The following is a 22,703-nucleotide window of genomic DNA, read 5'->3' on the forward strand; positions in this document are numbered from 1 at the left end:
GTATATTATGTCATTATGATAAAAAATATTATTTTTGTTTTAATATCATAGTTGATATTAGATAATAACAGATTTAATTGACTTTTTAAGGTTTTACTGATTGACAAGTTATGTCAAGACATGATTAATATATTATTCTTTATTTTCTCATATTTAGAATCTTTTGTTCTTTAAGAATCATTATTTTTATGATGGGATATTATAAGTTTATTTAAAAACAAACAAAAATTGAATATGTATCCATGTTATGTCTGATGGAACTCATTTAATATATGTATATATATATATATATATATATATATATATATAATATATTTAATATTTACATTTATGGTAATATTTTGTAATTTACTGTAGTAAGTACTGAAGAAAGATAGTTTAAATTTTTAACATATTTTACATTACATGTTTATTACATATAAAAAATTGAAGTGTGAGCTTAGAGGCAAATAACTGTTAAAATAACTATATGTAAGAACTATTAGTTTTAAATTGATGTGTTTAATATTATAGGTTATATTTTTTTAAATTAATATTAGAAAGAGGATTTTTTATGATTAATAAATTTTTTTATTGATTTAAATTCAACGTAGGTGAACAATGGATTCTTTGCAAAATATAATGATAAGATTACAAAATATTTAGAATACATTTTTTGAAGAGTATAGTAAAGTATTATTAATCATAAAAAAAACTTATTTGTTAATTTCTCAAGTTGTAATTATTTCATTGAATGAAAAATATATTATTTATTTAAAGGTTAGATCTCTTCTGATCATTATATGTTGTATAGCGTATATAATCATATAAAATATACACATAAAACGATTTAAAGCGAACTCTATCTGTCAACAAATATAAAAATACTTCTAAATAACAAAAATCTCTGTTCTCTGTATGATTCATACATATGTCTATGGTTTAAATATCTAATTTAAACTTTATATATCTATTAAAAAAGACTATATAATTTTAAATTTTTTGGTTATAGTTTAAACAATTATGAGAAATGTTTAAATTGAAAAATCCTCAGCTATAAAATATAATATTTTTAACCAAAAAAAATAAAAATATTTAAACATTTTGGCAAATTATGATTGAGAGAAAACTGTCTTATGAGTTATAGGGCCATAGGAAACCTTGTATTAAATTTTCAATGTTTTGTTGCTAATAACTTAAAAAAATTTAAAATACTAATAACAATCATAATTTTCCGATAAAAAGCTGAACAAGAATCAACATATTCTATATAAATATTATCTTATAGATAATGGCGATAATGCTAATATAAGTGTGAGGACTGGTTAGGTTAGGTTATTTGTTTTTGATATACAACAAAATTATAAAACGTTTGATCAGATTTCATTGGTAATTTACAAGTGAACATATTTTAATGTCGAACTTCAAACGCACTTAAAAAATTTTATATTGAATTTTAACATTTTTATCCTAAAAATTTTGCACTTTTAATTCAAAATAATTTTTGAAATTTTCTCAATTTTGACTTGTTAAAATTCTAACTTTTGAGACTCATAAAAAATTGTTTTATAATTTGATAGAGATTCTTCATAAGTTGGTTTACTGGACAATAAATTAGGTTAAAGTTACAAACATTTTTATGGGCGTCAACGCAAGCTAGAAATAATTTTTTTGTGTAGGAATAGTATAATTTCCAGTCAAATTATGTCGTACAAATTACATTCATACCATTTTGTAAGTTCATTCGTACCACCATTGATTATAATCAATGGTACCACCAAAGGATAAAAATGTAAACATGTATTCTATTTCTATTAATATTAAGATAATCCTTAAATAATTAACAACTATATAGAATATAGTAGTAAACTAGTAACCATAAATAGATTTATTTACAAAGAAAATATAATGATCGTAGAATATTTCTCGACTCAAAATCGTTGTTTGCGATTATTTCTCAAAACCCAGCGTGTTTACAAAGATATTAAGATCAATTACTTAAAATCAACCGGTACTAGGCAGTAGGCACATACAATTATGTGATTTTGTGGTTCAACCCTAGCTAAAATGTTTTGAGTTCGTGCCTGATTGATACAGTGTGAAGATTCATCAAGAGCTATAGCAGTGTAGCTGAATTTCAAAAACACGAGAAAATGTAGAGGATATAATTTTTTATTTCATATTTATTCAAAGGTAATAAAAAGATAACATTTTGGAGATCGCATACCTGACGAATTTTATGACAGAAATGTACTGATGTGGATAAAAACGAAGTAATTAAAAAATCAAAATAATGGAAAAAGGACCAAATCAATTATTCAAGGGCCTCGCGTTTTTGGTTTGTGTTGCAGATTTATGATGACATTTTGAAAGGCTGTTTTTTCAAAGCGAGATCGGAATACCTACCTACCTTAAGCATAGGCACAAATAGTGTTTGAAATCTGGGGAGGCTGAAGCTGTTGCTCAGATCAGGATACTGAATACTCTTATGATGCTTATAAATTAAATAATGTGTATCAAGTAGTAAAATCATTTGTTTTTGGGGGGCTAAGCCCTCTAGCTCCCCCCTATTTGTGTCTATGACCTTAAGAATCTATTAACTGTTACTACCGTCTACCAACTACCATGTACCTAGAAGTTATATAACTACAGTTTATGAATATTAAAGTAGTCAGTAGGTACTACTATAATACTATATGTATATCTGTTGACTTCATTTTAATAAATGGTGACCTTACTTGTCCTTACTCAACTTTGTATGAACACGGATTTGTTCATAAGACGAAATTAATCTCTCGGGAAATTTCCTTGACCCAAATATAACTTAGAGATAGGCCATAGGTCGTTTAATTTTCAGAGTTAAGGTACATACACTTTTCCTTTTAGTTTTAAGTGTTTGGCTGAATTAAGTTTGTGCCTTCTTTGTTGTCCAAACAAATACCAAGACACCTGACATTTTCAGTCATTTCATGAAGGATTATGTTGTTGATATTTTTAATGGAACTGCGGGTATCAGGCGGAGCTTATTTTTATTCCCTAAAGACCTAAGTTCAAACTCGTTTTTTAAGTCGTCAAGCTACCTATTATGATTAATGTATATTATTTAGCTTGTATTATTATACTCCTCACGCCTTAGTCATTTATTTTAAATTTGTCGGTTTAATGATACCGACAACATTCCTCAACAGCTGTGCAAAATAAAAATACGTAGGTATTGCTTATGATTATTGACAGCATCCGGACGAAAATTATTCTTTCCGTCATTACGGGATCATTACTCTATTAAACTATTATGGTCCATGATAATATATATATAATATATATGTCAAGCCTCAGGGTCGATGTTATACGCGTTTCACGGGAATGCGATAGTGCATCATGTGACATTGTGACGTAATATATTATTTTAAATAGGTGGTAGGTTTTTGTACTTTTGACTCAACATTTCAGACATATATGAGATTCTAATATTGTATAATACACAGTAAAACAATTAAATTGCCTTTAATTTGTAAGTATTTTTAAAAGTTTAACTTGCGCTACGAACGCGGTCGAGGAAATTGTACAGCTGATGCCATTACCATTATAATATTTGATATTTTTGTTAAACATTCAATTATCTACCAATTAAAAACCAAATATACATAACATTATTTCTATTATTTATGTAAATAAGCAGACAGAGACAGTAATCAAACATCGTCACGGTGATTAGTATGTGCAATTACTAGAAAAATATATATTTATTAAGTAAGGCTACTTTTCAGGATAAAAACGTTAAATGACAAAAAAAAAAGTGCTTGAAAATATGAATAAAATAATAACTAATAATTTGATAGAGATTACTTAAATGTTTTGAAGTTTATATCATTAATGTTTATCGCCTAGGTGTGTGAAAAATAATAATAAACAAAATATTATGAATAGTTAACTATAGTCAATTTTTTGCTATTGTTCTTTAGAGTAAAGTTTATTATTATGTCACAGACCGTGTCATCACTCATCAATCATCAATATCAAATTAACAAGATGTAATCTGACCATCTGAGTAGTGAGTACTGATTAAATATTAATAGACACAATAATAGACATCGGACATCTGGAGGTGTTCAAACTTCAAACTTCGAAGTTTTCGTATTTGGACATCCGCAGTCCGCACACATTTGAGGTTATGTAGTTTATAACGTACGTTTCCGACGCATATTATGTTTCCGTTTCGAAGTTTGTGCAGTTGCAGCTGAACGCGCACCCTACATTACATATTATTCTATCATTTGTCCTTGACGGAAAAAAATATATATTCTGTTGTTGTTCTTCTGCCTTCTTTTCAGTTTTCGGTTTTCAGTTCGGTAATTAGTAATTTATCGTCGTGATGATTCTTGTCTCAACCGATAATCGTTGTTTTCGCTCGAAGGTTCATCGGTGTGTGTGAATTGTCTTCCGTTGTGCGATTTTTGAATAGAAGCGTATCCAAGAACAAATGTGCAAGAAGATAAACCTGTTATCATTTTGTGACGAGCCCAAGTTGTCCGTAAGTCCTTTGCCATTTATATTGTTTTCATGAATCCTTTTTAGTTTTTTTTTTTAAATTTATTATATACATCGTCACTATATTTCCTGTCGATCGTCTACAGCCAATTTAGGACATTTTGATTGACCAAGTAAATATTTAAAATTCGTGATAAGGTCTTCTATAGACCTTTATAATATACTTACAAAGGCCTTTTTTGAGCTATTAAATGCCGCCAAATTATGTTTACATCATGTTAATAAAAAATAAATAAATGTGAAGGGAATATATTGAGAAATAGTACTTATGTTTATCCAGTAAAATGTGTGTAGATACAAACACTAATTTAGGAAAAAACAAAACATTAAAAACTGTTCATTAGTTATTTCCGGCACACTGTGGCCGAGTCACATTTGATTTGAAATCCACCATAATATTTATAATCAATGTTGTATCCAATTTACTTTATCTAATATTTCTACAACAAACCAATTATCTACTCTTGTTAAGTTTAGACAAATAAAACTAAAGTGGGTTATAAAATTACAAGTTTTACCTAAATAAGTTTATCATTTTCAAATAATCACAATCCTGTGACACTAAAAGTTAAGATTAAACTTTCTAAATATGATCATTACTTGGTATTTTAAAATATATTGTATGAACAAATTATAAATATAGCTAATATAAATTATAAATGTATACAAATATTTTAAATTTATAGTGACACTTCAGACAATAATTACTTTTAGCTATTTTCTGAACAGCGAGTTTAGTGCAATTAAAATATCATAATTTTATTTATAATGTATTGTTGCTGATTCACCTAGTTAATACATTTCTTATATTCAAGGATTTGAGTAAATAATTTTTATTTATGTAGGTATCTATCTTTTTTTATTTAAATATCCATTAGTTAAAAATAAATATTTTGGCATTCAATAAGAATTACTAATTGGTACCTAGTTTACAAAATCATAAATTATCAATAGGTAGGTATTTGGTGCATATTTAATGAATTGTTAATTTTACACTTATATAAAACTTTTATTTATTAGTTGGGTGGTAAAGTTAGAGATATGAGGGGATTTGTCTAGTGTATATGCCAGGCTAAAACAGTTTTAAAGACTATTAGTGCCATTTCCTACTCATTTGTTGTATAGACATAAAATCTAACCATTTATTACCATTAAAAGTAAAGTACTTATACCTGTATAGTTGATAGAGTTTATGTCAGTGGCGTGACAAAGGATTATATTTGAGGCACGTGCCTCAGTTTGAGGGGTGGTAGGTGTCCTCAAAGATCATCTGATGTGTTAAAAAAGCATTATTATTTAAATGAATAAATATATTTTATCTTAAAAAATTTTTTTAATGTTTTTTGTGATGGGTGGAGTGGGTGGTTGGTCTGACAATATAACTGTGCCTCATAACTTAATGAATTTCGCCACACTGGTTTATGTTTTAACTTTTATATACTAATGTATATTTTATCAAATTAGGTAGCTGCTAAGAAATCAAATTAGTTTATTTTTTTTATCAAGACAATATTCACAAATTTTGTACTTTAAGGTAATAGTATAAGTAATATTGAGGCAGAACAGTTTGATTAAAAGTGTCCGTTGACACAAATTCAAAAATTTCAATCAATTAAACTCTTACTTTAGCTCAACAGTTCCAAAATAATGTTTCGCCTCATCATTAAAGTTTTTTTTTGTCTCAACATTTATAACAGATCTTGAGACATGATTTCATCCTATAGTTCCTTCTTTAAGATTCCTCAAAATTATATAACTCTTTTGCCCCTTTACGATAGTTACAACTTACATTATCATATCATCCAAACACCCTTATAAAAAACCTTGCTTCTCATTTCCCTGTTATTACCTAACTTATTTTATACCTGCTCCTTCTCCAATATCTGAATATTAATTCCGCATAAAGGTATGTCTTATAAATTCTACTATACCTTTATAAATTTGAATTACTTTTTTTATTGTCAATATTTGATTTAGGTTCCTAAGTCTAATGTTTATATAACCCCTTTGTATAACTATTTTTTCATGATTTGTAATCACCGATAGTTTAATTTTATGTAACTTGATTGATAACATGTTGTACCCATATTTTTCTAAACAAGATTAATATTAAGCTCATTCCAGCCTTTTTAATATAACCTCCCGACTCTTAGATATATTTATTAAAGTCCTGTATATTCAATATTACTATTTTATCTAATGAACTTATTCTAATATGCAATTTCTATTTCCTCTCCACCTCATTTTTAATAATCACTAATTCAATACAATTTAAAATTAATTTTTTATCACACAGGTAATCCACCCAATATCTATAAATTTATCACAGTAAATAAAAATGACTTATTATTCTTAATAATGTATATAAGATAAAATTACTGATTGACTAACATATTTTATAATAGGTAGATAGGTAGTATAGGTATATTCATAATTTTGTGTGTATTATATAGGATGTTACTCTGTATGCATATATACAAACCATTAATTTTTGTAGCTTATTCTGTTAATTTCAATAATTTCATCATTGGCTATCTACTATCTTGACAATTACACAAAGCACATTTAATGGTAATTATCACTACAATACTATCTACATTAAAAATATGTTCATGTGTTGTTCTTAAAAGTTCAAAAACAATTGTACTGATGACTTATACTGTTTATATTATACCAAAGCATGTCATTAATTACCTTATTCATTTATTAACTTGTGTGGAACTTATTCAATCACTAAAAAAAGCAGTTCATTAGAAACAGTATAGGCCTAAAGCTCTGTTGTATGATAAAGATAGCAAAATATTACTTCCAATCCTTTCAAATCAATATTCATTAGTATTTACCTATCTAAATACCTACCTATTTTATTATTTTGATTTAACTAGATGTGTTTTACACTTAAATTAATATCATTATAATTCAGTATAATTATCTTGAAATAAGTATTTACCTACTTGTTAGGTTAACGTTAAATATTGGATGCACCAAATGATTCTTTTATCATTGAACACTTGTATTTTAAAAAGTATAAATATTTTTGAAAAAAATAATTTTATTCGGTTTTAGTTGTTAAGAAATATTACTTTTAAAGTATACCTATATATTTTTAATATATTTTATCCTCAACATTTTTTAGCTTTGACTTTTTGTAATGATAACATACCTACAGTTTAGGTTTTATATTCCAAAACAGATTATACTAAGTTTGTGAGTATTAGGTGTTTTTTGAGTTTAGATAAGTGGAGTGCTACAAGGTTACCCCACAAAATGTTGGTCTACTACTTTGCTACTCATCTAAATTTTAAATACTTTTACCGCATAATCATAAACTACTGGTCCTAAATTCAATTTTTATAGATCCGAATACTTAGAAAAAATATTTTCATATCAAAGATGAATTAAAACTGTTTGTTGTACCTAGATAATTCAAAGAAGTAAAAAACTTAAAAATATAATTTTTTAATATGATCACCAAGTAATTGGAATAATAACATAAAATAAGTTCTATGCTTTCAAATTAGCATTATACAAAATTGTAGTTGAGGTTGTAGACTATAGTGCTATAAAATTGTATCTCAAGTTCTATTTATTTTAATTTAAACATTTGTATTATTTAGTTATTACCTAACTATGACGACATTATACATATTAGTATGCTTGTTAAGTTAATAGTAGTCATTAAAATGGCATAATTTATGTTTAAAAATGGAATTGTTATAAACACTTGAAAATATATTACACTTATTTAAAATAATCAATTATTTAGGTACCTATGCTATCTTAATAAATGTTAAAAAAATAGTAAATAGATTAGATTTAAATATTTTAAAAACCAAAAAAAAATATTTTATAAAATTGTGATTTAATGCAATACCTACTAGAATGTCACAGCTAAAAAGTGATGAAATTGATTTAACTTAATTTTGCATTCAAATTTGCACCTTAATAATAAGCTATGTATTATTTTGTTACAGGACATTAATCATATAGATGCGTTATATAACAAAAAATCATAGCATTTAACAGCAGCTTACAATACAGGCCTCATCCCTCAGACATATTCACCATCCAAGAAAATGGCTGCTGGGTCGCCCCACGATTTAGATGGTTTTTTACCTCTGTTATCAACTTCTGATATAAGAATGAAAGTAACTGTTGGTGGTAAATTATTTACTTATTTAGAAGAACCTAGTAATTCCGTTGAATGTTCTGATATTGGAATGTTTATTGATGGAGTTGTTCAATGGTTATCAAACAGCAATCCCAAAGTTACTCAATATGGAATTGAAATAATAACACAATTGATAACTAGAATGAGAACGGATTTTAGACCATATATTTCTACTGTACTACCCCTTGCGGTCGATCGCCTAGGTGATAGTAAAGATTCGATTAAAGTCAAAGCACTTTTTCTTATTATGAAATTAATGGAATGTGATACAATTAGCCCTCAGGCATTATTCGACAAAATATCAGCAAATGCATTCTATCATAAAAATAGCAATGTTAAAGAAGGCGCTATGAAGTTATTATTGTCAACTGTTGAAGAATTTGGAGCTAACTGTATCACTATATCTAAAATTGTACCCATGATTGTAAAACTTTTAAGTGATCCTAATGTACAAGTAAGGCATAAAGCATTTGAAACACTTGTTGATTTGTATAAACATGTAGGCGAAAAATTACGTGTAGATATACAAAAAAAATATACAATTCCTCAAGGTAAAATGACAGACTTGATGAATAAATTTGACGATGCTAAAGCAGCTGGAGATTTATTGCCAACTGCTTTTGTCGGACTTAGCTTAGCTGATGATGATGAGACTGATCGTGCTTGTATGTCAGCACCTAGACGCATTCCTGGTAGTGTTAAAAGACCTGGTTCATTTTTTCCTCCAAATTCTGCAACGCCCTTACAACGAACAGGTTCTGTACGAAAACCCAATTCAGCGTCTTCTACCTCTTCTCATGCTGGTGCTGTTGATGAAGATACTTTTATTCGATCCTTTGAAGATGTTCCTACAGTACAGATTTTTAGTGTACGAGATTTAGATGATACTATGAAAAAATTACACGAGTCTATCCAAGATGGTAATGAACAATGGAATAAACGAGTTGAATCATTGAAAAAAATAAGATCACTTGTGTTAACTGGTGCAACAAAATATGAAGAGTTTTTCAACAATTTGAGATATTTAGAACATTCCTTTCAAACATCTGTCAAAGACTTGAGATCTCAGGTTGTTAGAGAAACATGTATTACTATAGCATTTTTATCTCAACGTTTGGGAAATAAATTCAATCATTTTGCTGAATCAATTTTTAGTAATTTAATCGACCTTATACCAAATTCAGCAAAAGTAACTGCTTCATCTGGATTAATTGCTGTAAGGTTTATTTTAGAACATACACATGCTCCTCGTATTATACCTATTCTTGCAAACAGCCTAGGATCTAAGTCAAAAGATATTCGCCGAGCATGTTGTGAATTTTTTGATCAAATTTTACGTACATGGCCAACTCAAGCATTAGAAAAACACATAACAATACTTCAGGATTCCATTAAAAAAGGTATAGCAGATGCTGATTCAGATGCTCGGGTGTTGTCACGAAAATCTTATTGGGGATTTTGTGAACATTTTCCAGAACAAGGAGAAATATTATTAAACAAGCTAGAACCAGCATATCGTAAAGTATTACTTACAAATACTGGATCCAATTCATGTTTACCAAAATCTGTTATGGCTGAAAGTACAAGATTACCTTCTCGTCGTCCAGTCACTCCACAAAGCAACATTTCAATGAGATCAAGCAGTGCCATAGACTTACAAGCTGCTCAAAGGGCAAAAGCTCGAGCTCAATATGCAGCACTTGCTAGACAAAAAGTTAACCCTATGGTGTCCCCTCAATCCGTTTCCAAAAAACCTAATGAAGACTTGCATCAATCAGAAAGAATTGGGAGGTCAAGAGGAAGGGTATCAATATCTCAACCAACTAGTCGTTCAGGATCACCATCTTCAAGATTTACTTTTGGCCAACCTAAATCAAGAAGAGGCAGTTCTGGTATACCCAGATCTCAAGATACTAGTAGAGAAGCTAGTCCTAATAGGTATAGTTCCCTTGGATCACATACGAGTAGTAGACGGCCACCTATTTTGCCTACGTCTAGACCAATAATGGCGCAAAAAATATTGATGCAGAGTCGAGAAGCAGAATCTGCCCTGGCTGATGCTCTTGGTAATACTACTGGTCATAAATCACCAAGAAAAATATTAGGAAGGTCATTAGATGATCATAGTGATGAAAGTGAGACATCTAGTATTTGTTCTGAACGCTCAATTGATTCTCACCGTCGGCCTTCAGATTCATTTTATTGGAATGGATCACAGCATCGTTTACATAAAGAAATTTGGGAAAACTCTAGTTTAGATATAGATGATATAATATTAAACTGTGAAAGTTCAACCTGGAATAATCGAAAGGAAGGTTTAGTAAGCTTACAAAGATATTTACAACAAGGAAATATTTTAAGTGAAGTATTATTAAGGAGGCTTACAGATATATTTACAAAAATGTTTATGGATTCTCAAACCAAAGTTATAAGTCTGTTTCTGGATGCACTAAATGAGTTAATTGTTACCCATAGTCAGTATTTAGAGCATTGGTTGTATATACTGTTAGCTAAGTTATTCAATAAAGGAGGCTCTGATATTCTCGGTTCTGTGCATTCAAAAATATTAAAAACAATGGAAATTGTGAGATTATCTTTTCCCTGTGATTCTCAGCTAACTGCTGTATTTAAATTTCTCACTGATCCTACCCAAACACCTAATGCTAAAATGAAAATATTTGCAATGAGTTATATATCAAAATTAGCTGTTACAACAGATCCAGGTTCAGCGTTTCCTTCTGCAGCAGATGGAAAAAAAGATTATGCTACTTTAGCATTAACAAAAATGATTGGATGGACAATGGGTAATAATATAAAGCAAGGACCTGAGTTAAGGCGCGCTGCTCAAGAATCTATTCTTGCATTGTACAGCTTAAATGCATCTCAAATCACATTAAGGTTATCCCAGTTACCAGAAGAGTATCAAGAAGCAGTTTCTGGACTCATTAAAAATAGAGTAAGAAGAAGTAGTGTTGATCAATTAATGTCTCCTAAATATCATAACCGACAATCACCAACAAATCTTGCTTCACCTCCTTTACAACATGATAACACTGATACTTTCAATTCAGAAGAAATATACAAGTCATTAAAACAAACTACAGCTGAAATTCAAAAATACAGTTTAGAATGCCATTATACGGGAGAAAGAGATGCTGCTTCTTATGACTCTGGAATAAGTCAAATGTCTGTACGTACTGAAACTGATAATCATAATTTAAATGGTTACAAAAATGGTCATACTACAACAACAGATGGAATTATAAAAATATTAGATGATTTAGATAAAGATTCTCTTCAACTAGATTATAAACAATCAAATTTAAACCGTTTAAAAGAATTAATTAGGGATGGCCCTTCCGATCTTCTTATAAAAAATTTCAAAAAAATTATTAAAGTTGTTCTAAAATTATTAATGGACAATGAATCAATTGTACGGGAACAAGCGATTATTTTGATTACAAATCTTGTTCAAAAGCCAGAAATGGTTACTTGTTTTTACAATTTCACTGAATTGATTATATTAAAAGTACTAAACATGTGTTGTGATCCATGTAAACCTGTTGTAAAAGTTGCTGAAGAATGTTCATTCGCCTTAAGTATATCTTTACAACCAGAAACAGTTGTCAGAGTAATTACGCCTTTGATTTCGGCAAAAGAATTTCCTGTTAATTTAATGGCAATCAAGATGATGACTAAACTGGTTGATATGTATGGCAGTGCTCCTGTAGCTGTTCAAATGAAAGAAATAATGCCTGGTTTGCTACAAGGCTATGATAATCCTGATAGTGCTGTCCGAAAGTCAGCAGTCTTTTGTATGGTTTCATTACATAAAGTATTTGGCGAACAGGAATTTGCACCTCATATATCAAGCCTGAATGGCGCCAAGCTTAAGCTATTAAACCTATACATAGAACGTGCTCAACAGTCTTCTCCGACATCACCCAAAACAACTTCATAAACTAATTATTGATAATATTTATTAACGAACAAAATAATAAGAGTCCTATAAAGGTATTCCATTAGAAGTTTTAGAAACTTGTATGTGATATTCAAGTTGCTTCTTTTACCTGGCATTGGGATGCTCAACAAAATGTTAGTACTTTAGTCATTATTAACTGTTGCCTTTTCATACTCAACCACATAACTACGTTTTACATTTTAATATTTGATATTTTTTAATCACTAACTAGTGTAAAGTTAATCATTGTATCTAAACTACAATTTTAATCTTTTGTCAAACCATCACATCTCTTAATAATAAATTAAGGAATTGTCTATTAACCAAAAATATATAATTATTTTTACCCTGTTGTCAAATAACATTTTGTAACTGTATGAGTTAGTTTTTAATATATTACTATTGGTTGTATTATTACTATTGACTTGTTAAGATACTATTTTAAACTTTTTTTTAGTATAGTTCTTGAATATCTATTTTTAAATAACTAAAGTACTGATTTCTATTAATTCATTTCTATTAATCTGTTTTGTTTATAATACTCTTTAAGTTTAAACCTTTTTATTGTCATATATAGTGTGTTTCTGTTAAAGTCAAGCTATAAACAAGTATTATTGCATTAGTTAAATTTTTTATTTAATTATATTCTATCCTTCTGTAATATGTGGTTTAAATTATTTATTTGGTCTCATAAATAATTTAAAATATATTATGCCTTTATAATCCATACATGTTTTGTTTAAATATTATGTGCCACTATTTTTTTCAGTGATTTTGTTTAAAAATGTGATAATTGTAATATAGAAACTGCTACTTTCCATTTACTCTATGAAAAATGATTTATAGAACAATACAATAAAACAACTCATGTGAACTTGTAAATTATAATTAAAAAAACTAGTTTAACTACATAAACATTGGGTTTGGAGATACTATGTCAATAGTTTTCTTCAAACTATATGTATTGTTTTACTATAAAATTAAGAGTTAGTCAAGAAATAAAAATGTTATTTTGTTTTATGCGGTTTTTAGTTTAAGTAAATTATAAACAAAATGTTATGAATGTCAAAATTTATTGATTGTGTTAGTGGCACGCTAATTTATTGTGTAAAAATATACTGATGAATTATTATATATTAAAAAAAATTGTCATAAATTTAACATAAATTTTTTACAGAAAACTTTTTGTTTCTACTTGTGAGTCTGTAGAATAAATGCATTATACTTCCATTATAATTTTTGTGATTTTATTTTTATGGTAACTATTGTTGTAATGTTATTTTAATTTTTGTACAAAAGCCATAATAAATTAAAACCCAATAAAAATATTTGTTTTTTTTTTCTATTTCTATTATTATAGGTAGTTATTCAGAGCTATTTTATCGGCTACCAATTACTTAAATACATTATCAATTATTATTATAATGTTTTGTGTGATGAATGTGCAGGTTTATTGTAATTTTTTGGTTAAAGCAGTAGTTGTAGGCTGTGGTTGTGAATTGTATACGCGGTGATGTGATTCTATAATATAGAGTGGTCTACTTTAAATGTCTTGGTCGTTGTGACAACTAGATCATATCGAGGACGAAAGAAGTAAATAATAATTATGACAATAAAAAAACTACTGCTGCTGAATACTGATGTTTGCGTGCTCTGCAGCAATAATAATACCGAGTACGAACGTAGGTACTACAAATAGTTTCTAATGCCCGTTTAAAAGGTTTAAATAGGTATTTATTCTAGTTTCTCTCTTGCAATTTATTTTCTCGTATATAGTAAAGTTGTGTCCTGTGGGCGTGTACGCGCCACGTCTCGCCATTCTCCCACCGTTCTCCTATAACGGCGTGAAGCCGTGAACCATACGAAATGTTACAATTTACAATACCATATTATCTATATTACTATGTAATAACATATTTCAATTAACAGCAATTTGATGAGTGGATGAGCTAATTAATATTGTCGTGGCTACAAGATGTCAGCCGTTATTACAAGATAACAAATTTAGTGGTATAATAATATGACGTGTATAGAAGTAAAAAGTTCGTTCCTTCTTAGATCTAATCATGATCTGTATGTCGATGAATATTGAATCTTTTTTGGAACTTCATAAACGAATGGTCAACAACTGGTATTTTTAAAGGGCTACATTAGGAATCTGAAAATTGTTTGCGGGCATCAAAGTTGCAGATGTCGATAAAAACCAATGAACAAAAATGATGAATTACAACATTAAAACATTACCTAACAGTTTTTACTCTTTTTTTTTCGTCCACAGTCAGTCCATTTGATGACCCATGTCATATACGAAGCTTATTAACTTTCAATGATATACGAATCGATATTAAAACTTAAACCTATTTTTCATTTTTTTTGCTAATTTTTACTTTTTTTTTTTAACAACGAGAAAAACCCGACAAGGTAATTAGTTATCATTATCATATTTTCCACTAATATTGAAATAAAAAACCACACAACTTTATTATTTTTAACATCTGTAATAGGTTAGGTATGCTGCTATAACAACGCCTATGACAAATGAACCACATAGGTACAATAAATTGAATACCTATTTTATATTTATGTAGTACATTTCAATTCCATAGTACTTTTATTAATCTTTATCGATTTATTGTGCCGCGTTGTTAACTGTGAATGGTGATTCCCAGTTCTGACGGCAACAGTTTTAGTCGTTTTAGATATTAATCCATGCTTATAAGTTGTAAATAATTATAGTATTTCATTTTAAAATCAATAAATAATTGTATTTAACTTTAATAGTTTAATGGGCGTTTTTCATAGTATTCAGGTCATTAACATATTGTCATAGGTACAATTTTTATTTTGTAGGACATTTTGTGTGTTCTTTACTAAAATAAAAAATATAAAAGTATATATAACTATATAAGTCTATATTATAGTTAGATCTACTTAAGCCCTTGATTTGAGATCACACGATTCACGGTTTTAAGATTGAATAAACGGATCTGGACTTATAATTAACCAAAAATTAGTAAAAATTGTAAATACTATGTAAACACATAATTAAAATTGTAAATTTATGACATTGTAAAAATACTTGGTAAATTAAATTATTAATAAATAACAAAAAAAAGATTGAATTAAGTATTATTTTGTAGCTCTAAGGTATAATGGTATAAACCATAATTTAGGAATAACCGCGCCGTTTTAAACACTATCTACCATGCCTGCCTTATCAATAGTCGTGGTATACTTAATCAATAATAGATTTCTGGTGTGCTTAAACCGCTGATAACCTATAATTCTATAAAACAAATAACTGCAGAAGTGCAGTTATTTGTAAGCTGTCTGTTAAGTGTTAAGTGGCTAGTCGATAAGCGAGACTAGTTGGTGATTTGTCAGTGAAAGTCAGTTTTTTGGACGGTCAACGATCCGTCGATTATTATATAGTTCATTTTTGTAATAAACATTAATAAGGATGTCGCTGTCGACTGTTGAAGTTGGTGAATTCGAGTTATTGAATGCGAAGAATTCGTGGATATCCAAATCTTGTCTGAAAGACATCAACAAAATTGAATGCCAACCAGTGTGAGTTTAATTGTCATTTATTGTTTTGACGTCCTAATTTTTACCCCTAGTTAAAATTATAACTATGTTATTGGCCAGTATTTGGGAACAACTTTCTGACTGATACCGACTTAACACTATGTCAGTAATTATTTAAGTTTTTAGAATAACAAAACGCTTATAATTTTTGTGGACCACAGCGGTCAAAGAAATCTGTATATATCATTTACATTTAAAGTTACATAATATACAAATGATTATTAAAATATCAATATATCACTCAATAGAAAACAAAATAATTGATAGGTACAAGTATAAAGTCGTTGAAACTAGACATTTTTTTTTTTATAAACATTTTTACTATATTACTGACTTTCAAATTAAAAAAGAACAGTGTTTTTATTCATGAAACATCAATGTTCCATGGAAGACACTGATTGAAAACCAGAGCTCTATGGTATTGAATAGGTTAAAATACTAATTTAAAAATAATAAATAGGTATCATTCTTAAATTACTTAATAATAATAGTAATAATTAAATTTGTTAAGCTAGATATGTATTTAGTTTTTTTTTTTGGTAAAAATATATTTTGTTTTTCATACATCTATTTATTTAATTAAATTGAATACCTTATTTATAAATAAATATTGGATTCTAATCTAATTAAAGTGGAAGAAAAATATTACTCAATATATTATATTATATTTCTACAACATTTTCCTAATAATCTATCTTTATATTATTTAATAATTACTCATTAAATTGTCAATGTCTATTAACTTTTGTTAGAACAATTACAAATTACAAATTGCAATATATTTAAATTTTTATATTTTTATTATAGATTACCTGTTAAAGGCGAAAAAAATGTTCTTGTTACTTCAGCATTACCATATGTCAACAATGTTCCACATCTTGGTAATATAATTGGTTGTGTTTTATCAGCCGATGTTTTTGCAAGGTAATTTTTCTAATAATAGGATATGATCATACATATTATTGTATTTTAAAATTAAAATGTATTGTTTTAATGTTTTTGGTGTGGCCAATTAACAATGTATAAACTATATGTAAAATAAATTAAGCTCTATTACATTTGCTAATAGCCTAAATTTGATAATGTTGATTGTAAAACTTTACAATAAATTAAACTGGTGGTAAACATTAAGTTAAATTAACAATGGCTTTTTTTATTGTATTCATTAGATATTGCAGGTTGCGTGGTTGGAATACATTATACATTAGTGGTACTGATGAATATGGCACCGCAACTGAAACAAAAGCATTAGAAGAAAAATTAACACCGCAACAAATCTGTGATAAATTTTTCAAAATTCATAATGAAATATATAAGTGGTTCAATATAAGTTTTGATTATTTTGGAAGAACTACATCAAACAAACAAACAGAGTAAAAATTATAACTATATACCTTGTTCTAAATTTTAATTTAACATAATATTTAAATTACCTACGTTTGTTCCTAAAAAAAATTGGTTTACATTTAATTTAGAATTGTTCAAGAAATATTTAAGGAAGTACACAGTAATGGCTATACCAGTACTGCATCTATGGAACAACTTTTATGTGAAAATTGTGATCGGTTAGTATTATATTAAATTACATTTCCTAAAATCATACACGAAAAAAAATGTTGAATACCATTATTATGATTATTTTGACATTATTTTTTTTCTTCAGATTTTTAGCCGATCGATTTGTTGAAGGAACATGTCCTCTATGTAATTATGAAGATGCAAGAGGTGATCAGTGCGATGGTTGTGGTCATTTAATTAATGCTACTGAACTTTTAAAACCTAGGTGCAAGGTTTGTCAAAAAACACCAGTTATTCGTAGTTCCCAACAACTATTTTTGAATTTACCTAAAGTTGAAGCTAAGCTTAATGATTGGATTGATAAATCTGGTGATGATTGGTCTTATAATGCAAAAGTGATTACTAAATCTTGGTTAAAAGATGGTTTGAAAGAGAGATGCATCACTAGGGACTTGAAATGGGGAATTCCTGTACCACTTGAAGACTTCAAGTCAAAAGTATGATGTTAATTATAATACATAAAATGTTTTATTTTTATGTTATTTCAAAATATTTCTATTAAATAATAATTAAATTCATAGGTGTTTTATGTTTGGTTTGATGCACCAATTGGTTACATGAGTATGAGTGCTGTTTATACACCAGAATGGCGTAAGTGGTGGCAACCAGAAGACGATACTGAAGTAACATACTATCAATTCATGGCAAAAGATAATGTGCCTTTTCATTCTGTTATGTTCCCAGCATGCCTTTTTGCTACTGAACGCAACTATACAATGGTCAACCATATAATGGCTACAGGTTCGTGGTTTTAAAAATGCTTAGCTTAATCTATATTTATGTATATTACTGTTTTAGAATATTTAAACTATGAAGATGGTAAATTTTCTAAGTCACGTGGTATTGGAATATTCGGAAATGATGCTCAAGATACAGGATTGCCTGCTGATGTTTTTAGATTTTACTTATTATTTGTACGTCCTGAATCCCAAGATAGTTCATTTAGCTGGGCCGATCTAGCTACTAAAAATAATTCTGAATTGTTGAACAATTTAGGAAACTTTTGTAATAGGTGATTTAAGTATATTATTTTGTACACATTCTACAAATTCTATGCTGTCTTATATAATTATTAATTACTAATTTTTGAAAATAAATATTTCAGAGCTTTATCATTCTTAGAAAAGTTTTTTGATTGTGTTATTCCTGAAATTAAATTAAGAGATGATGAACTCACTTTATTGGCATTAGTAACGCGTGACCTCAAAGAATACACTAGTATGTTGGACAAGGCTAAACTTAGAGATGGATTACGACTCATACTTTCAATTTCTCGCCATGGTAACCAATACATGCAGTTTCAAAAACCATGGGTGTTAATAAAAGGATCAAGTGAAGAAAAGTAATGATACATAATAAAATAAAAGTAGTATTTATTTTACTTGTCTAACATATTTGTATACTATTAAATAAAATTTTAGAATCAGAGCAGGTACAGTTATAGGACTGAGCTGCAATTTAGTGTGTTTGCTAGCCGTCATGCTACAACCTTATATGCCACAAACTGTTGATGTAATTGGAAAACAGTTGAACGTTGATATTTCTACATTTTTATTGAATAACTTTGTATCAGTTTTCTTGCAACCTGGCCATAAAATTGGAAAAGTATTATATGATAGTTTCTTACTTATAAACAATAAATAATAATTTATTTTTATTTAAATTATAGCCAGCTCCATTATTTGAAAAAATTGATGTATCAGTTGTCAATCAATTAAAAAACCGCTTTGCTGGGAAACAGGAATCACAAGAAAAAGAATTACCAGTGGCTTCTGGGCTGGATCTTAAACAAATTATAAGTGTTGAACAAATAGAAGAAGCTATTTCTAAACAAGTAAGTAAATCTACTTTATTAAGAGTTAAACACTTTCAATTCCAATATAATATATACACATCAGGAATCTCTTAAACTAAACCTGGTGTATACTACTCCCCTTCCTCTTTAACATAAACATTGCTGACCAATTATGCAACAAACTATTCTAGTCGATTATGCTGACAACAAAGTTGGTCTATCTGTAAATGAAAATTCTTTAGCTGCCACATTGAATTTACAAATTCATCTTAATTACCTGTCTTGGTGGTATGAAAATTGCATTTCAAGATAAATTTATAAATATAACATTCACACACAAACAAGTAATGTGCCCAAACATTACCCTAGTTAATGTATTAATTCCTAAATCTAACACATCAGATATTTGGGCTTAATTCTTGACAAAAAACTGACCTAGAACTTAGAAGTAACACCTTCAACTAGAGGAAGTGCATAACTTCTACTCACGCATAAGTAACTCTAAACTCATCCTAATCTTCTCATTAAAGATCTTTCTAATGTTACATTTCCTAGGAAATCCTACCCGAAGTCTAAAAAGGAAGAGGTGCCATTACCTTTTACAAAACTTTAATATTTAATGACTCTAGAAAAAAAAATGTAATAATAATTAAAAATTAATTATTAGCAAAGAGTCACTAATGGGTAGCTACTTTAATCATATCTTTCATATTATACATATTCATATTCTTATAATATTGTGCTTATACAGATAGTTTATATCAAATAAAAATGTAAAATATATATAAAAAAAGGGAGCAAGTGGGTATCTCTTTGCTGTATAGTAGAGATGGAGGTCACTTTAATGGATGTGTTAAGTTTGAATGCAATTACAGGTATTATTGTATACGAAAAATGATTCTGAAACGCTCACAAACTGTTTTCTATGTTGACTCTGGAGAAACATTATATTAAGTTTTTTAACCTTAGGTATAAATCACAATAATTTTATGAATTTTCAAGTTCATAATTCTACCTATACAAATTTCGAGATTTTGATACATTTCATAAACATTTGAACTCTAAATGCTTATAAAAAAAATTGTGACATACGATTTTTAGTTTTTTTTTTTACTATAATAAGTACAACTTATAATAAACCTTGTATTAAATTTTAAATATATTTTGTAAAGCCAAACTTTTTTTATAGGCACTTAAAAAAAAACTTAGAAAAATTGAAAATTGAATCGTAAATAGATAACACTAATATTAACATTTGGTTAACTTACTAAATTTAAATTATTTATTAACAGGGTGACAAAGTACGAAAATTAAAAGAAGCAAAAGTTGAAAAAAGTGAACTACAGCCAGAAATCAATTTATTGATTGAATTGAAATCCAAACTGTGTATATCAAAAGGCATACCAGTTGAAAACGGACAAAAAAAGAAACAAAAACCAAATAAAAAATAAACTTACTATAATTCTCATGTTGAATTTTGTTCCTGAATGCTATGATATAAGATACAATTAAGTAAACAATATTTTCAGTCCTATTACTTGATTTCACATTTCCCCAATTAAAAATTTAATTAATTTTAATTCCTTTTACATTATATTTCTCTTTAAAATATATTTATTTTATACTACTATTGTTTTAACTGAACTTATTACATTAAAATAAAATTGCATTCATTTATGGTTGAATAATTTACAACTAAAAGATCTGTAAAATATATCATATCAAATAAAGATTTCTGACATTTATTAAATATTATTTATAAATAAACCAGTTAATAGACATTCAATAAAATATTATGATTGTATGTTTCAAGAGGATGTTAGACACACATGTGCTGTCTCCGTCTTACAAATGTACAACATTGTTTTGGCCGAGAAAGAACTGAGATGACTAGTGTCTTATAACTAAGCAACAAAATGTTCAACACATAAAAAAGATAAATTTGGCTATGAATTATCGTTTTTATTTTTTTTTTTTTGGATATCAAAACTAAAAAAAAAAATGTATTCAAGTTTGAAAAACACAAAAAATAATAGATTTTGAAACAAAGAGAAAAATTTTTATAAAAATAATTAGCGCGGGGGGATAAGTTGTCTGTTATAAATATAAATATAATATGTACATAAGTACTTTAAAGAAAATTAAAAAAGGCGTTTTACATGTACAGTTTGTGAAGTTGTGACAAGTTTAAAGGTAAATAATAAACTTAAAGGTAAAATTAGTTTTCATTTTTCAGCTCAAAAGTACCATGAATAAATCTATTCGTTTAAGATAACTTCATTTAGGTATGGAGGTTTATCAGAATTTTGTGAACATTAAAGATTTATTTTATTTTTCATATTTATACGATTGTGCTGTTTGAAAACTTAGCCATAAGCCCAAAATCTCAATAATTTCAGTGTTTATTTCAATAATATGTGAGTTAACACATTTTATAAAAAAATACGTAACTGTAAACTATGTTAATAAAAAGTATAATGATAATATAACGAATTAACGTATCGCCGTCCTACAACTGCTATTTTTACAAGCATGCTAAAAGAACCTTTATCGGCAGCCGATTACATTTACAGCTAGATAGCGCTGTCGTATATGAAACATGCTCGTCAACCATGACGTATTAGTCTTGCTTCTTGCAAAATATTTGAGTAAATGTATTTAAATACTTTTAAATTTAAATATTTGGAAAGTGTTTTAAATAATAACTTGAACGTATTTGTATTTGGAAATCAAATACTTTTTTAAAGATTCAAACAAATTATAGTCGTCCGATATTTTTTTTTTTGAAAATTATACTATATTTTTTCGCTCATACATGCGAGGGCAACGCCAATCTCCGATTCGATGGAGGCTATGAGTTGCAACTTGCAATAGATGCACCATCAACCTGCGGCATACATGATTGTATTATAATGGTAGGTAGTATAGTTTAAAACTATATTTTACAAAGTAATTTTATTAGGTTGAATCTACTTCTATTTTACAATTTAAATAACAAGCGCCCACATAGTTTTCCCAATTTTTTTTTTAATCAAACGAATGTACTTTTTTTGCTGAAAATGATGATGCAAATCAGCAGGACT

At 28.0% G+C, this 22,703-nt stretch overlaps 2 protein-coding genes across 3 annotated transcripts; both read left to right on the forward strand.

Moving 5' to 3' along the window:
• The first annotated feature begins 4,245 nt into the window (after positions 1–4,245).
• Positions 4,246–12,950, forward strand: LOC107164505 (CLIP-associating protein 1-B-like). Of its 2 annotated transcripts, none has more exons than XM_015512361.2 (2): positions 4,246–4,510; positions 8,502–12,950. In XM_015512361.2, exon 2 carries the CDS (start codon positions 8,604–8,606, stop codon positions 12,657–12,659), a length of 4,056 nt encoding a protein of 1,351 aa, XP_015367847.1. In that variant the 5' UTR covers positions 4,246–4,510; positions 8,502–8,603; the 3' UTR covers positions 12,660–12,950. The 2 variants fall into 2 exon arrangements, with proteins under 2 accessions (XP_015367847.1, XP_089074996.1); XM_089218870.1 differs by having other exon boundaries at positions 4,510–4,640.
• A 3,001-nt stretch (positions 12,951–15,951) lies between these two features.
• MetRS (methionyl-tRNA synthetase 1) lies at positions 15,952–21,370 on the forward strand. The gene is made up of 11 exons (XM_015511888.2): positions 15,952–16,229; positions 17,055–17,171; positions 17,417–17,620; positions 17,723–17,812; positions 17,911–18,262; positions 18,347–18,566; positions 18,624–18,837; positions 18,931–19,167; positions 19,247–19,430; positions 19,495–19,659; positions 20,913–21,370. The coding sequence occupies exons 1-11, from the start codon at positions 16,120–16,122 to the stop codon at positions 21,069–21,071; spliced, it is 2,052 nt and encodes a 683-aa protein (XP_015367374.2). The 5' UTR covers positions 15,952–16,119; the 3' UTR covers positions 21,072–21,370.
• Positions 21,371–22,703: the final 1,333 nt, after the last annotated feature.

Source organism: Diuraphis noxia, unplaced genomic scaffold, assembly GCF_037042655.1.
Source record: "Diuraphis noxia isolate RWA-SAM2 unplaced genomic scaffold, SU_Dnox_SAM2 contig0002, whole genome shotgun sequence".
Lineage (NCBI taxonomy): Eukaryota > Metazoa > Arthropoda > Insecta > Hemiptera > Aphididae > Diuraphis > Diuraphis noxia.

Bases quoted from the DNA above. Each gene is read 5' to 3' on its own strand.
- MetRS (XM_015511888.2), top strand. From the start codon at position 16,120: ATGTCGCTGTCGACTGTTGAAGTTGGTGAATTCGAGTTATTGAATGCG. The intron at 19,168-19,246 runs GTAATGATACAT...ATAAAATTTTAG, and splicing joins AAAGGATCAAGTGAAGAAAA to AATCAGAGCAGGTACAGTTA. The intron at 19,660-20,912 runs GTAAGTAAATCT...ATTTATTAACAG, and splicing joins AAGAAGCTATTTCTAAACAA to GGTGACAAAGTACGAAAATT.
- LOC107164505 (XM_015512361.2), top strand. From the start codon at position 8,604: ATGGCTGCTGGGTCGCCCCACGATTTAGATGGTTTTTTACCTCTGTTA.